This window comes from Calidris pugnax, unplaced genomic scaffold, assembly GCF_001431845.1.
Source record: "Calidris pugnax isolate Ruff unplaced genomic scaffold, ASM143184v1 scaffold13, whole genome shotgun sequence".
Taxonomy (NCBI): domain Eukaryota; kingdom Metazoa; phylum Chordata; class Aves; order Charadriiformes; family Scolopacidae; genus Calidris; species Calidris pugnax.
Genome location: NW_015090810.1, coordinates 206,819 through 220,333, shown reverse-complemented (window position 1 = coordinate 220,333; position 13,515 = coordinate 206,819). Strand labels below are relative to the sequence as shown.

At 41.9% G+C, this 13,515-nt stretch overlaps 1 protein-coding gene across 3 annotated transcripts in view; it reads left to right on the top strand.

The window, feature by feature from the left end:
* The window catches only part of COBL (cordon-bleu WH2 repeat protein), a 173,474-nt gene extending 170,422 nt beyond the window's left edge, over positions 1–3,052 (top strand). For all 3 annotated transcript variants that reach the window (XM_014938726.1, XM_014938727.1, XM_014938725.1), the window contains one exon: positions 1,767–3,052. In XM_014938726.1, coding sequence (XP_014794212.1) covers positions 1,767–1,784 — 18 coding nt within the window. In that variant the 3' untranslated portion in view covers positions 1,785–3,052. The remainder of the gene's footprint in view (positions 1–1,766) is intronic.
* Positions 3,053–13,515: the final 10,463 nt, after the last annotated feature.

The window sequence follows — 13,515 nt, the reverse complement described above, 5'->3', positions numbered from 1 at the left end:
TCACAGAAAATGCAAAATAATCTAGCTAGATTTCACAAATTCTTTATATCATTGCCTGTGTATTTCTGTGTCTGTGTAACTTGCCTTGGGATTTACCATGATTATCTGTGGAAAAAACCGTAACTATACATGCAAATAACCCGTTAGATGTCTAGCTGTAGGTATAGTTGCAGCACAAGCCCATGCAGGATTGAAAATCTTACCCAAGAAAGAGAAGCTATAAAAATTGCCTTTGCTTATATGCCATCTGCTCATCTTAGGTAGAGTTGTACCCAGGGATTTGGTAGAAATATTGCAGGGGAATGTGCCTGCACAAGGTGGGGAAGGCAAGTTGTATATCTGAAGAACAGGCTTTTACTCATGGTAAAATGATTTCTTTAGACCACTTTAATGGTACGTGCAAGAGAGATCCTACAGTTTTCACGTGTTTTCCAATGAAGATTTGAGCTGTATCTAAAGCAGCCTTGTCTATTTACATGCTGCAAATTTAAAATTTAATTTGGCTCTATCACAATATCCACAAGCCTTCATGCCGGTGTTCAGCATCAGCATTTAGTCACATGAACTCTTGATACGTGCAGTGTATCATTTTCTTGGCAATCAAAGGAGCCAGGTAAGGCAATTACTGCACCCATTACAATGAGTCCCTGGTGTACGCTAGGATAATTTGAAGTCAGTTACCATCAAGTAGTGCATCGATCTGAATTATGGCACGTTGAGTGTCTTCAGGGAAGCATGGCCTAGTTCCATACCTTTATGTCAAGCAGTGGACTATTCTTTTCACATAATCAGAGATATATAATTGTGAATGAAGAAATACTCTTTCTTATCGTCAGCGTCTGTGGGTGCAATGACAGAGACTACAGACTCAAAGCCACAGTTGATGTTGGCATTGGTATGCTGGAATGGGGCAGGAGGCCCTACTAAAATGTTGGCTGAGCTTGATATACAGGTAATCAAATGAGCTTACAAAGTGATTCTAGTTCCCATGCACAGTGAGAGGCAGTCATTTGCATGCTGTTACTCTATTTGAATTGAAAGATAAAATTTAATTTGAACTCTTCACCTTGCTAATAATTTGTACCGTGATCTATTTTCCCCCAGTAATAAAGCTTCTGCCATGGATACTAAGGCCAAAAAGGAAGGTTTAAATTTGATCAAATACATTATTCCTGTTTAGCTTTTGTGGTGACCTTTATGTATATCTCTCCGATAGAATCAAAGCTCAGTAACTTTGATTTTGGAAGAGCACCCTAGCATACGTATTTAAAATTGAGCATATGCTTAGATGTCCTGAGGACTAGCAAGGAAAATAAGCATTTGTTTAAGTGTTTTCCTGAATCAAAGCCTTTGGGAGTTTCCTTCCTTCAGTCAGGAAGCAAAGTAGTCATCAACTGATTTTTATGACCAGTGACAGCTAACCACTACTCAACAGATTTTGACTGTCAGATATTGCATACTTGCAGCCCGGATTTCTGTTCATTCCATAAAATGAAGAAAGTTCACAGAAAAAGACATCACCTATGTTCCAGCAATCGTGGAATTGTAACCTTAGTAGCTGGGTTTTTCAGGGAAGGGTAACATCTTTCAGTAGACCAGCAGCTAGATACAGCTAGAAGAAAAGCAGGTAAGCTTTAAGTAGTCTCAAGGAGCTGATGAAGAGGCGAAGCTTGAAAACAGCCCCACAGGAGAATGTTTGGTTAACAATGTCAACAGTTGGAGGTTTAAAAATATCTTGAATGATCATGTGCTTTTCTTTGTTATAGGTCCCTCTGCTCGTTTGAATCATGTATAAAGAACAGGTAATTGGAAAATCTAACCCCGTATGCACCCGTAATCATCATTCAAGGTCTGAAGTGGCAAAAAAACATCAAGAAGTTTAGTTTATTCTCTTGTCTACAAGCCAAAATAAGTTGTAGTTAATTTTCTGTGTGTTCCTGCATAATGGTTCTAAGGGGAAAATATGTTGCTCTGCTGTAAAGCTTCTGTGCCAAGGAATTGTGTTTTGCCTCTGAATATTTAAGGTTGCCAATAAACTATTCTTGTTGGCAGGTTAATAGGAATATAAACACTGTGCAGTCCTGTGTTAATACTTAATTGTGTTTCTGGGCAAAATTAAAAGACTTTCCTAGCTATCTGAAAAGTAATACTCATTTCAAGTTGTTAAAAATATGTAACTATTTCAAACTATTTACTTGCTTCTTATTTGATTTTGAAAAGGGCTGCAAGCAATTAGGGTGAAAACCAGAATAAAGATCTATAAAAACAATCACAAGAGAAAACTTACAGTACATTGTGAAGGACCTAAATTGTCATATGCTGTAGTCATTGGTTTTTAAAATTAGATGAACTCTGGTAGAGCTCTGAGAAAGCGGGCAATCAATAATGAGTGTGAGACAGTGTCTATTGAAAAGTTACATATGGGATATGACGTATAGAATGCTAATATGCAGAGATATACTGAACCCTAATAACATTCATGGCACTTTAAAAATACTGAGACACCTTAAAGGATCTCTATTTGCAACAGACTGTGAAGGTTATAAATAAGATTCAGAATTCATTCCTGCACTGCGAAATGAAGTGAGGCTGGTTTCTATCAGTAACCAGGACTTTTGTCGTCTCTTGTTCAGGTCATGCATAAGTTGGCCCCTTGTGTCCTGTTCGTATGGCTGTTGTATGTTGTCTCACGAGTATTTATAGCAGCATCTTTTTCAAATGCTAACTACTTTGGTAGTTGTTGTTGTACATATTTTGAAAATATTTCGTTAAATTGATTAACTTAAAAAAGGACAAATGAAAATGCTTTTTTCACATTTCTTATATTGTAATGAAACTGAAGAAGAGGAAGTTTGTACATTTACTTTTTTATAATCACAGACTGGAGTGGTGGCAGATTCTTTTTTTTTGAGCTGAAATTTAAAATGTATAGGTATGTAATGTTGAAAGCACGAGAATATTTAGCCATCTGCGTTTAATGTGACTATATATTATATATTGTAAAATATTGATGTCTGTTAGTGCCACAAATAAAAACAAAATCAAAACCTGACATGGCTTGAAAGACTTTTTTTTAAGCAAACCAGTATGCTGTCTTTGATGTCTCAGATCTAATATAAAATGTCTCAAGCCAGGAAAGGACTCACAACTAATAATCTAGTAACACAGTAGAAATCACCAACTAGAATCAAGATGTCAAGGTAATATACATTTTGATAATAATGCAGTAGTGATAATGATCCATTTCCTCATTAGGGAAGCTAACATATTCAGAATTAAGGTGCTCTGTCACACCCTAGGATAAATAAGATCACCTTTGTTGACTGGTTAGCCTTCTTTTGCCTTAAGAATCTTCTCAGTATGGTTTAGATCAGAAATATTAACATGTTAAAAATTATATTGCAGGAAAGAATTCCGTCACTCATAAGCTTGAACGCTGTAGATAGTCCCACCAGCAGCAAATAAAAGTTTCCTTGGTTAGACAAGACAGAATTTGGTGCATGCAGGTCTCCTTCTTCTTGTTCTTACTGTTGCCTGAAAGCCCTGGGTCTATAGCCGCCCCTTACGCCTCTTCAGTGCAGTAAGTTGTATGGGGACATACTTTTCAATGTAAGGGATCCAGAACTGGATTCTGGGATAATAGGATTCTCCAGGCTTTCTGATGCGAAGGGTCTGGGTCTGGGTGTTGGCACTGCATAGAACTAAAGTTTATAAAAGAGTGATTCATGGATAAACTTCTGAGTATCGAATTCCCATGTGTAAAAAGCTATAAGGTTAAGAACAGCTGCAAGATGAGATGTCACCTTCACTGTGACAGCAAAAAAATTACAAAAAATACTGCTGGCTCAGTCACAGCTCATGCAAAAAATGGAGAGGGAGTTCAGCTGTCTATTGCAGGAAGCTAGACTGGGCGTTCTTTCCCTTCTCTTGTTGATGGGAGGTGTGTATGCTGTTAGGTTGTCATCCAGGTGCTGTTGAATTGCTGGTAGCAGTTTAATTTAACCCTAAAGGAATGGAACTTTTAATATAAACCCATTTATAATGAAGCCTAGTTATAGGTATGACTTTCCACGTAATAACTTTCTCTTAATGCTTTTAGGTGTCTTCATTTGGGAAGTAAACATGCGTCAGTGTTTTAGTGCGTATTTGGCAAGTGCTTTTGAAGCTCGTCATCCCCTCTTCATCCACTCTTCTACCACGCTTCAGGACTAGGGAGCTGGGTTCCTACTGGATGAAATGAATTCGGGAGATGTGTTGCAGCACAAATTGGCAGTCAGCTGGTGGAAGAGGCTGGAGCTCATCCTAAATTAAAAGAAAAACCCTGAAATGTGTCTGGTGTCCTCAGCACCAAGTATTTTGATCTATATATCTGCTCTTATTGGTCCACACTGGTAGCTAGTGCAGACACAGGCTGTGTCTAGAGGTATGCACGCCACCTAGGTTAGTCCCTGACATGTCCTTTCATGGCACTTGTAGCTGGACAATCTGCAGGCTGGTGTCTTGTTTGAAGGACTGGAAGAAGGACAGTGAGCTCCCCTTGTCCCTAGTCTGTCCCTCAGCCTAGGTTTTCCCCACATCCTCGTATCTCAGTTCAGCCGGACGAGTCTTGTATATACCCGATTCATGTGGTCCTTTATATTGTCTTTTTGAGTAAGATAATTGGAATGAGGTGAAAAATGGTATCACCAGGGAAACTGAATGGAGAATTCGGATTTGGTATCTTTATTCCTTATGCAGGTATAAATCAATGTTCAGAGATTAGAGAAATCTAGTATCATGTCTCAAAATTGGTAGGTCTCCCTCCCCTTTTTTACATGATTTTATTAACTTTGGTTTTTTTTACTGAGATTGGAATATTACTCAACCATAAAGCCAGCATTAAATTGCTCTGATTAGATATTTCATTTTAAATAATACTGGCTGTCTACATGAGCTATTTGACTTACGGGACTTCGTTATAGGTTCTTTTTCCTTGTTCAGACAGCCTGCTAGTGCTGTTCATGGGAAGTGCTGGGCCAAAAGACCTTTTGACATGCCCATCAATCTACAGAGTTTCCAACACAGCAAGATTCAACTTCCCCAGTTCATACAGGTGATTTGCACAATTTATGCTCCATTTACCACACCCAGAAATTGGCACTTTGATGGTATGTAGGAAAATGGAAGAGGAGAGATGCATTTGTGAAACAATGGAAAAAGCCACCCCAAAATAGTTTGTCATATTTTCCCTCTAACGTCTCCAGAAAAGAAAGAAGCAGTTCTGGTTTTCAGTGCTCCTTACTATGGTTTAATTCCAATGCAAAAATCTGCACAAATCTTGATTTAAATCAGTTTGTCTGAATGCAACATTCATAAATTGTTTTTTTTTTGGTGCAATATGAAAATTAATTGTCTTCTACAACAGTTAATTAGCAACTTTTACATATTTAGAGTATTCATTTGTCCATATTGTTGCTCTACTCATCTCTAATCCTCTGTTGAGTTACATCTGCATTATATATATCAACGTGCTTTGCCTCTCAGATTTATGTTAAGGTTTATGAGACTATTCCTTCTTACTCCTTTTGTTGCTCTTGAGCACACACAATAAAATATGCTCTACCCTTGCTATAGCTGCCATAATGGTTCAATTTCCACACTTGCAGAAAATTACATTTGTGATGTCGGAGTTCCTTTTTTTGAAAACAAAATGAAACAAAGATTTTTCAGTAATGTTCACCTGGATTTGGTACAACGTTGTTCCAATCTGCTTTGCTTTTTTTTTTTTTTTTTTTTGCTGAGTAGGGTGTGGAGTTTGATTCATTGCTGATGTCTTCATTTGGCTGGAGAAAGTTTCCATGTAGTTGAATTCCCAAGGTTGTTCATGAAAGTATGCTAAGATGGATGAACCTTTCTTAGAGCAAAAAGGTACCTTTTTTTTTGGTTGTTATTGTTACTAAGTATTATTAAGTATTTGTTAAACAAATATAGTTTTGTTAAGTACTAACAGGCTACATGATGCTGCACCAGATGTAAAAGTCACACTCTCCTGTGTTTGTCTAAAAATTTGAGGATTTTTTGTTCTTGTTTAAATACTTTTCTGATTTTTTTCAATATTGAAGGTTCTTTAAAAAGACAGATAGAACTACTTAACAGGAATATTGTATGTTTTTCACACTTAAGGAGTTTAAGAACAAGCTGACTTCCATTGTTCCTTCCCATCACTCACTCCACATGTAGGGAGGTGCACACACACACATAGTCTCCGTTGTTTCAGGAAGTCAAGAATAGTTAAAAGCATCTTTACCACGGGATCCTTTTCCATTTTTAACAGCAGCTTTTTTTGGTCCTGTAAAATAGGAACTTTCAGAAAGTCAGGGACTAAGTTTTGACACAGTCACTGCTGGAAGCAGTGTCAAATCCAGCTCCAGATAATGCTGTCTTCAGCCAATTTATTTTCCTTTTGCTTTGTTTCTTCTTTATTTTTTTGGCAATAGACTGATAAAACCACGTACATGCCATGTCTCTTTTCTGAGGTCATTATTGTGCTCACAGCCCTAAAAGTTTCCCCCTGAACAAAGTGTAGTGTTGTTGCAGTTGAACGTCGGGCTGAAAGAGGACATTATTCGTGCACAAACACCACTGTGCAGTTGGCGATTCAGGAGTTGAGAAAGGAAACCTTATTGAAAGAACAAGACTGTGGAACATCAGTGCCTTCTGCATCGTAACCTGTGTTTACTGCAATAGGAACAAAGCAAACACAGTGCAAATATGCACGGGTTTCCTTTGTCTTGTTTCATGCATTCAACAGAGGAGTTTCTGTCAGAAGCACTGGGATCAGCCCCTCGTAGTGCTTGGCACGGGGAAGCGGGTCACAACTTGAGGGTTCTGGTTTGGGTGGCACTACTGGTTGTGACACTGTTTTAGTGATTTGGGGTTTTTTTTGCCTTGTGATAAACCAACCTGTGGTTTGATTTAGCCAGTACTCAAGGTGGCAAACTGAGTGCTTCCACTGTGGCGATGAGCAAAGGCTCTGCAGGTGAGTGGCAGTTGAGGTGGAGAGTGATTAGTGATTCAGCCTTTGTGCAACGACAGTACCCAGCTCCTGGGAGCCAGTAGCCCGTGCAGTTTTATCTTCTTAAATCTTAGGTAACAGTAAAAGGAGAGGGAAATGGACACATCTGCCTTCTGACAAAACCTAGAAGTCAGGCACGTGTAACCCAAAGAGCTGCAGCCCTCCCTTATCCAGCAATGCCTAACACTGCAAACGACATATAGGAGGCACCTCAGTAAGCACAGGTCCACCGAAACTACTGATACATCCAGACCTTGGAAGTCACCAAAGAGATCCTGAGACAGCAAGTAAGTCTGCATGTTCAATTAATGTGCTCAAGACCAGACTCAGCTCTCCCCACTGTAGATCCTTCACTGATTAAATCCAACCCTCAGTCCTTCAGCCGGGCTTGGTGGCGGGTGTACCTGGCGCATTCCCTAACGAGCCAACACTGAGCGCAGAGCGGTGGTTTGGCTGCCTGCATGGTGTGTGTCCCCTCATTCATTAGCCTCACTGCTAATGTTCCAAACTTCCCAGCTTATGGAAGGAGCTGTCAGAGGCAATTTGCAGATAGCCACTGGTACAGAAATGCGAAGAGTTATATTTTTATGTGTTGATGAATAATTTAGCAACAATTCTGTGTTATGTAAAATTACTGCTTTACTGCTGCTGGGGCCAGTGTTCGTACAAAGTGTTCTTCTGAGCCCAGTTATACAAGTTAAAGCTTGCTAGTTTTATCCTATGCATCTGTCATTAGAGAGAATTTTTCCAGGTTCAAACTGGGAATCACAGCAGGGCTTTCATTCCAGGAGAGGGCCGTTCCCCTTCCTCATTGTCATTTATAGTCCTGATCATTCTACCTATTTTCCAAATAGTCAATTTTTCACTAGGTTGCATATATCAATTACTGCTGGGTTTTTCCACAGGGAAGGATGATGTGTAATGTTTTTCCATAAAAATGTGAGGAAATCATCCATCCTCGTAACGTTTGCTTTAAGGTGCAAGCTAAGACACCATTTCCATGCAGAGCAGCCACAGGTTTCATCCCCCTATCCTGTGGCTGAAGCCCATGCATTTACTCGGTCAGGGACCACAGAGTATGGGCAGATTTAGATATATCTTGTTTTGGTTTCGGGTTGGAAATTGTTCCTTTGAGATTCTACCTCTTCTGTGCTCAAAGAGGGATTAAAAGATTAGGGAATGGAAACAAAGAGCAATATTATTGCCACCCAAAAGCACACTTATAAGGATAAAGTGAGATTGAAAAGCTGCAGTAATTCAACACCAGGACACGTCCAGAAATGGAGAAACTCACAGGTTTCCTTAGGACTCTGCATCTCAGCTACTGTTTCTGCCGTATTCTACAAGTGTTGCCAAGAGATGCTTAGTTGAAAATGCAAATATGTTCAAGGCTGAAGGATCAAAGAGCAATTAAATTAAAAACTGCTGACAGGTCAATCTTAATAGTCATTTCCATGCTGAAATAAGTCAATAAATCTTAGCTGGCAATAAATCTTACCACATAAAGGTGGGCTTGCATAACAGGAAAATGTAGTAAAATATAGCAATATATTTTATGCAAATGCTTTTTAAAAGTAATGAGTAGCATGTTTTATTCATCTTGTCCTGGCATCAAAGCGGTCAAGAAGACATTGGACTTCTGGAATGGGTTAATCCTTTGCAGCAGCAGTATGCTGAGCAGGCAGAACATCTTCTATTTATATTACTATTTACTTATATTTGTAAATACAAGCCTTAATTTTGCTCCTGAGCCCTGCTGTGTTCGGTACTGTGCAAACACAGCATGAGTGACTGTCCCTGCCCCAAAGACCTTTGCAAACGAGAAAAGTCAGAAGAAGAAGAGGTTGGGAGCAAAGCAGTTGAGTGACTTGCCTGAGGTCACCAAAGATGTTAGTGGTGGAGGCAAAACTGGAGCTCGGGACTCCTGTGTCATGTTTTGGCCCTGTTCTCCAAGTCATGCAGCTTCCTGGCTTGTATACCCAATACAGTAAGTATGGATCAAATAAGAAAAAAACTCAACCTCTCATGGTATAGTTCAAGCTTCAGAGATACAGGGAAAGCAGCTGCTCAGCTGACTTTCATACCAGACACCTTGATGTACCCTTGTGTTTTTATTTATGCTTCCAAATGTATGAAATATTAGATAATATTCCTAGGAACCTATATCTATAACTAGACATGTCTCCAAACAACACATAATACAAGAGGGAGCTGGGATACAGCTGCTAAATTTAAAACGGATTTTCTGCATGGTTAAAGTTCCCTGGTTGTTAACTAGCTTATATCTCCGTTACAGCTTCCTGCCCACCTGTAGCCATGCTCCCCGCCACCCCCAAGGGAAGACCTGAGAGGAAAACGTTCCTGATATTGCCGCTTCACCAGCGCCCCAGCGCTTTAACAAGGATCTTTCTATGAGCCCCTGTATAAACACAGGACGGCAGCCCAGGCAGGCAGCTCCGGGTGGAGGGAGCACGGATCGTTTTAAATCACTTGCACGTTCTAAATCATTTGGGCACGATCTGCGAAAAAGTAGATCTTGTGTTACGTACTGTGCCTGGGAGGCAACGGAGACTATTTCAGGCTAATAAAATTCCCGACAAGTGACCCAGCACAGGAGAAGTCCTGTTCTCAAGGAAAAGCCTTACATCAGCATCGGCTCACAACTTGCCCTTCTTTTCACAGTAGAAAGACTGGGGATTTTAATCCCGATTCTAAAACAAGTCAAAACTTGGTGAGCGTGGTAATTGCACAAGCAAAGAAAGGGCTTGGGGACAGCCTGTACTTTTTTTTTACTCCCCTTTTTTTCTTTTTTTATTGCATTGAATCAGAAGAGCTGTTCTTAGGTTTGTGTGGTCTCCAGCAAGATGCAGTACCTCACTTCCAGAGTGTTTTTCCTGGCGCTAACAGAACATACAGAGCCCAACCCAGGGTAATAACGTGCTGCATGTTCCCAACACTGGGAACAAAAGGTGAGGATTTCTTGTTTTCCTCGGGATGCTGATCTCATGCTGCATTACTGAGGGTGCAATATGAATGAGTTTTCAAAACTAATTTCAACCAGGTCCCTTCGTGTCCTTTTCCTTTAACCAGAAGAAAGTTTTCCACCATTACCAAAAAATGGGAAAAATGCACATTCGCCTCATATGCCCAGGACAGTAAATTATCACCAATAACTAAAGGTGCCATCAGAAAAAAAATAGGTTAATTTTCAGGGGGGTTTCTCCCAAGAGCAGGTAGTGTTATTCTGCACAGCAGCAAACCAGTCCGGCGCTGGCGTCTGCCAGTGAAGTATCAAATGGCAGGCGTAAACTTGGTTTTGTAAGAAAAACATCCCAGCTCTGGCTGACCTGTGCCTAGCAGCAGATTTTATTTTTAAGTATGTGAGGCAGAATTATCGGAGATGAAGAATCGTGAGTCAGAGCCACAAAATCATGAGACCGGTCTCCAGCATGATGAGGGTTGCATTTTTTTTATTTTTTTTTTGTTAACATTTTTAAGGGAAAGGCTTCTGCCGCGTGGTTTGGGTCTGCCTGGTTTCTGAAGCTCCTTTGTCTGCCCGTGGGGTGTGGGTACGACTGTCCGTGCCGTCCTCTCCCGCCTCGTCCCCCCAGCTGTGCTGCAGGGCAGGCAGGGAAACCCAAACCGGCCTCAAAAGCACCGGGCCCAGGAGCTGGGATCAGCACGGCTCCTCGCTCAGCCCCCATCCACACTAGTATCTCCACACAGGATATTAATTGCTGCTTAAAAGAGAAAAGAACCAATATAAGAAGGATTAAAATGCAATACTTGAAGGAAGAAAGGCATTGCAGAGGGACCTGGACAGGCTGGATCGATAGGCCGAGGCCCGTGTTATGAGGCCCACAAACAAGGCCAAGTGCCGGGCCCTGCACTTGGGTCACAACAACCCCATGCAGCGCCACAGGCTTAGGGCAGAGTGGCTGGGGAGCTGCCCGGCAGAAAAGGACCTGGGGGTGTTGGTCGACTGTCAGCTGAACATGAGCCAGCAGTGTGCCCAGGTGGCCAAGAAGGCCAATGTTATCCTGGCCTGTATCAGGAACAGTGTGGTGAGTAGGACCCGAGAGGTGATCGTCCCCCTGTACTCGGCACTGGTGAGGCCCCACCTTGAGTGCTGTGTCCAGTTTTGGGCCCCTTATCACAAAAAAGACATTGAGCTGCTGGAGCTGGTCTAGCGAAAGGCAACGAAGCTGGTGAGGGGTCTTGGAGAGTAAGCCTTATGAGGAGAGGCTGAGGGAGCTGGGGTTGTTGAGTCTGAAGAAGAGGAGACGGAGGGGAGACCTTATCGCTCCCTACAACTGTACAACCTGAAAATAGGTTGTACAGAGGTGGGGGTTGGTCTCTTCTCCCAAGTCACAGGCAACAGGACTAGAGGAAACGGCCTCAAGTTGCACCAGGGGAGGTTCAGGTTGGCTATTAGGAAAAATTTTTATATTGAAAGGGTTATCAGACATTGGAATGGGCTGCCCAGGGAGGTGGTTGAGGCACCATCCCTGGAGGTATTTAAAAGATGGGTAGATGAGGTGCTGAGAGACATGGTTTAGTGATGGGGTTTTTTTTTCAGAGGTTGATGGTTGGACTAGATGATCTTAAAGGTCCCTTCCAACCTTGACAATTCTATGATTCTATAATACTCCTGATGAGCACTGTCACTGCACCAGGAAGCCTCCCTGCCTGTCAAACTACTGAATATTTGACCCACATTTACCAGTGAGCACTGAAAGGTAGTCCAAGCCAGTGCTCAAAAAAAATCCAGCCAGATTACTTATTAAGATGTTTTTTATAGTATTGAGGGGGAAAAAAGGACCCTGTCTGTAAAGCTTTTACTCAGGCCTCATCCCCTCATAGGTTTTGTACTGGTATGGGTATTTCCATTAGAGGTGTGATATTTTTTACTGAAATAGATAAACCAATTTAACCACTAGTTGGGGGACAATGTTGTACTGGCACAAAGATGTTTTATACCAGTGCAGCTTATTCACCTTCTTACACGGAAATAGAAATTTCAGCATAAATAAGCACCTTTATACTGGTATAGCTGTTTCTACCCTAGGGAAATTATACCAGTTTTACTATACCAGTATAGTTACAATTTTGTGTGTGGCCAAGCCTTCGCAGTGGTATGCCTTCTGTGCAGAAAAGCCCTCATGGTGACCAGTGCCTCGCTGTGCCAAAAAGCTGCAGAAAGTCAATGAGATTATTCAGGTATTTTATTCTACTGGATCAGGCTATCAAAATACAATACAAACTAGGGGGTGAGGTGTTGGAAAGCAGCCCTGAGGAAAGGGACTTGGGGGTGCTGGTGGACGAGAAGCTGGACATGAGCAGGCAGTGTGCAGCTGCAGCCCAGAAGGCCAATCGCATCCTGGGCTGCATCAAAAGAAGCGTTGCCAGCAGGTCCAGAGAGGTGATTCTGCCACTTTACTCTGCTCTGGTGAGACCTCACCTGGAGTATTGTGTGCAGGTCTGGAGCCCTCAATACAAGAAGGACATGGACCTGATGGAGAGGGTCCAGAGGAGGGCCACAAGGATGATCAAGGGGATGGAGCACCTCTGCTACAAGGACAGGCTGAAGGAACTGGGGTTGTTCAGCCTGGAGAAGAGGAGGCTCCGGGGTGACCTAATAGCAGCCTTCCAGTACCTGAAGGGAGCCTACAGGAAGGCTGGGGAGAGCCTGTTTAGAAAGGCCTGTAGTGACAGGACGAGGGGAAATGGCTTCAAGCTGGAGGGGAACAGATTTAGATTGGAGATTAGAAGGGGGTTCTTTACTGTGAGGGTAGTGGAGCACTGGAACAGGTTGCCCAGGGAGGTGGTTGAGGCCCCATCCCTGGAGATATTCAAGGAGAGGCTCGACGAGGCCCTGGGCAACCTGGTCTAGTTGGGGGTGTCCCTGCTGACTGCGGGGAGGTCGGACTAGATGACCCTTGGAGGTCCCTTCCGGCCTGGGAAATTCTATGATTCTATGATTCTATAAAATCTGGAGGAGGAGGAGGGGTGCTTTCATTTCCTTTTGTTGGCTACTAAAATAGTCTGTCTGTAAGGCAGCAGACAGATAATATGAGACTCAATTTTTTGTAACACATTACAAAAGGAAGAGTTACTTTTACAGTGTCTGCCTGAGTTAGTTTTACCAAAGAAGAATAAATCTTTGGTAGCAGCTTGGGTGTCACTGAGTATCTCTCTGTTTTGGAAATGAGCATCCTTCCCTTGCTCACACATGGGTATCTCCAAATTGCCTCAGCACCATGTACAAGCAGCAAGTTAATATCTTGTGAAAGAATAGCATATTCAGCTGTCATTGTTCATAGACAGTACATGCTAAGCAAAAGAAGGAGAAATACAACTTTTAAGGGTAGTCAGGAGCTATACGAAGCTTTTCACCTTAAAATGCCTAGCAAACTCTGGTTCTATTCATGTCACTAGAGTATGTATCTGTGTGGGTGCTC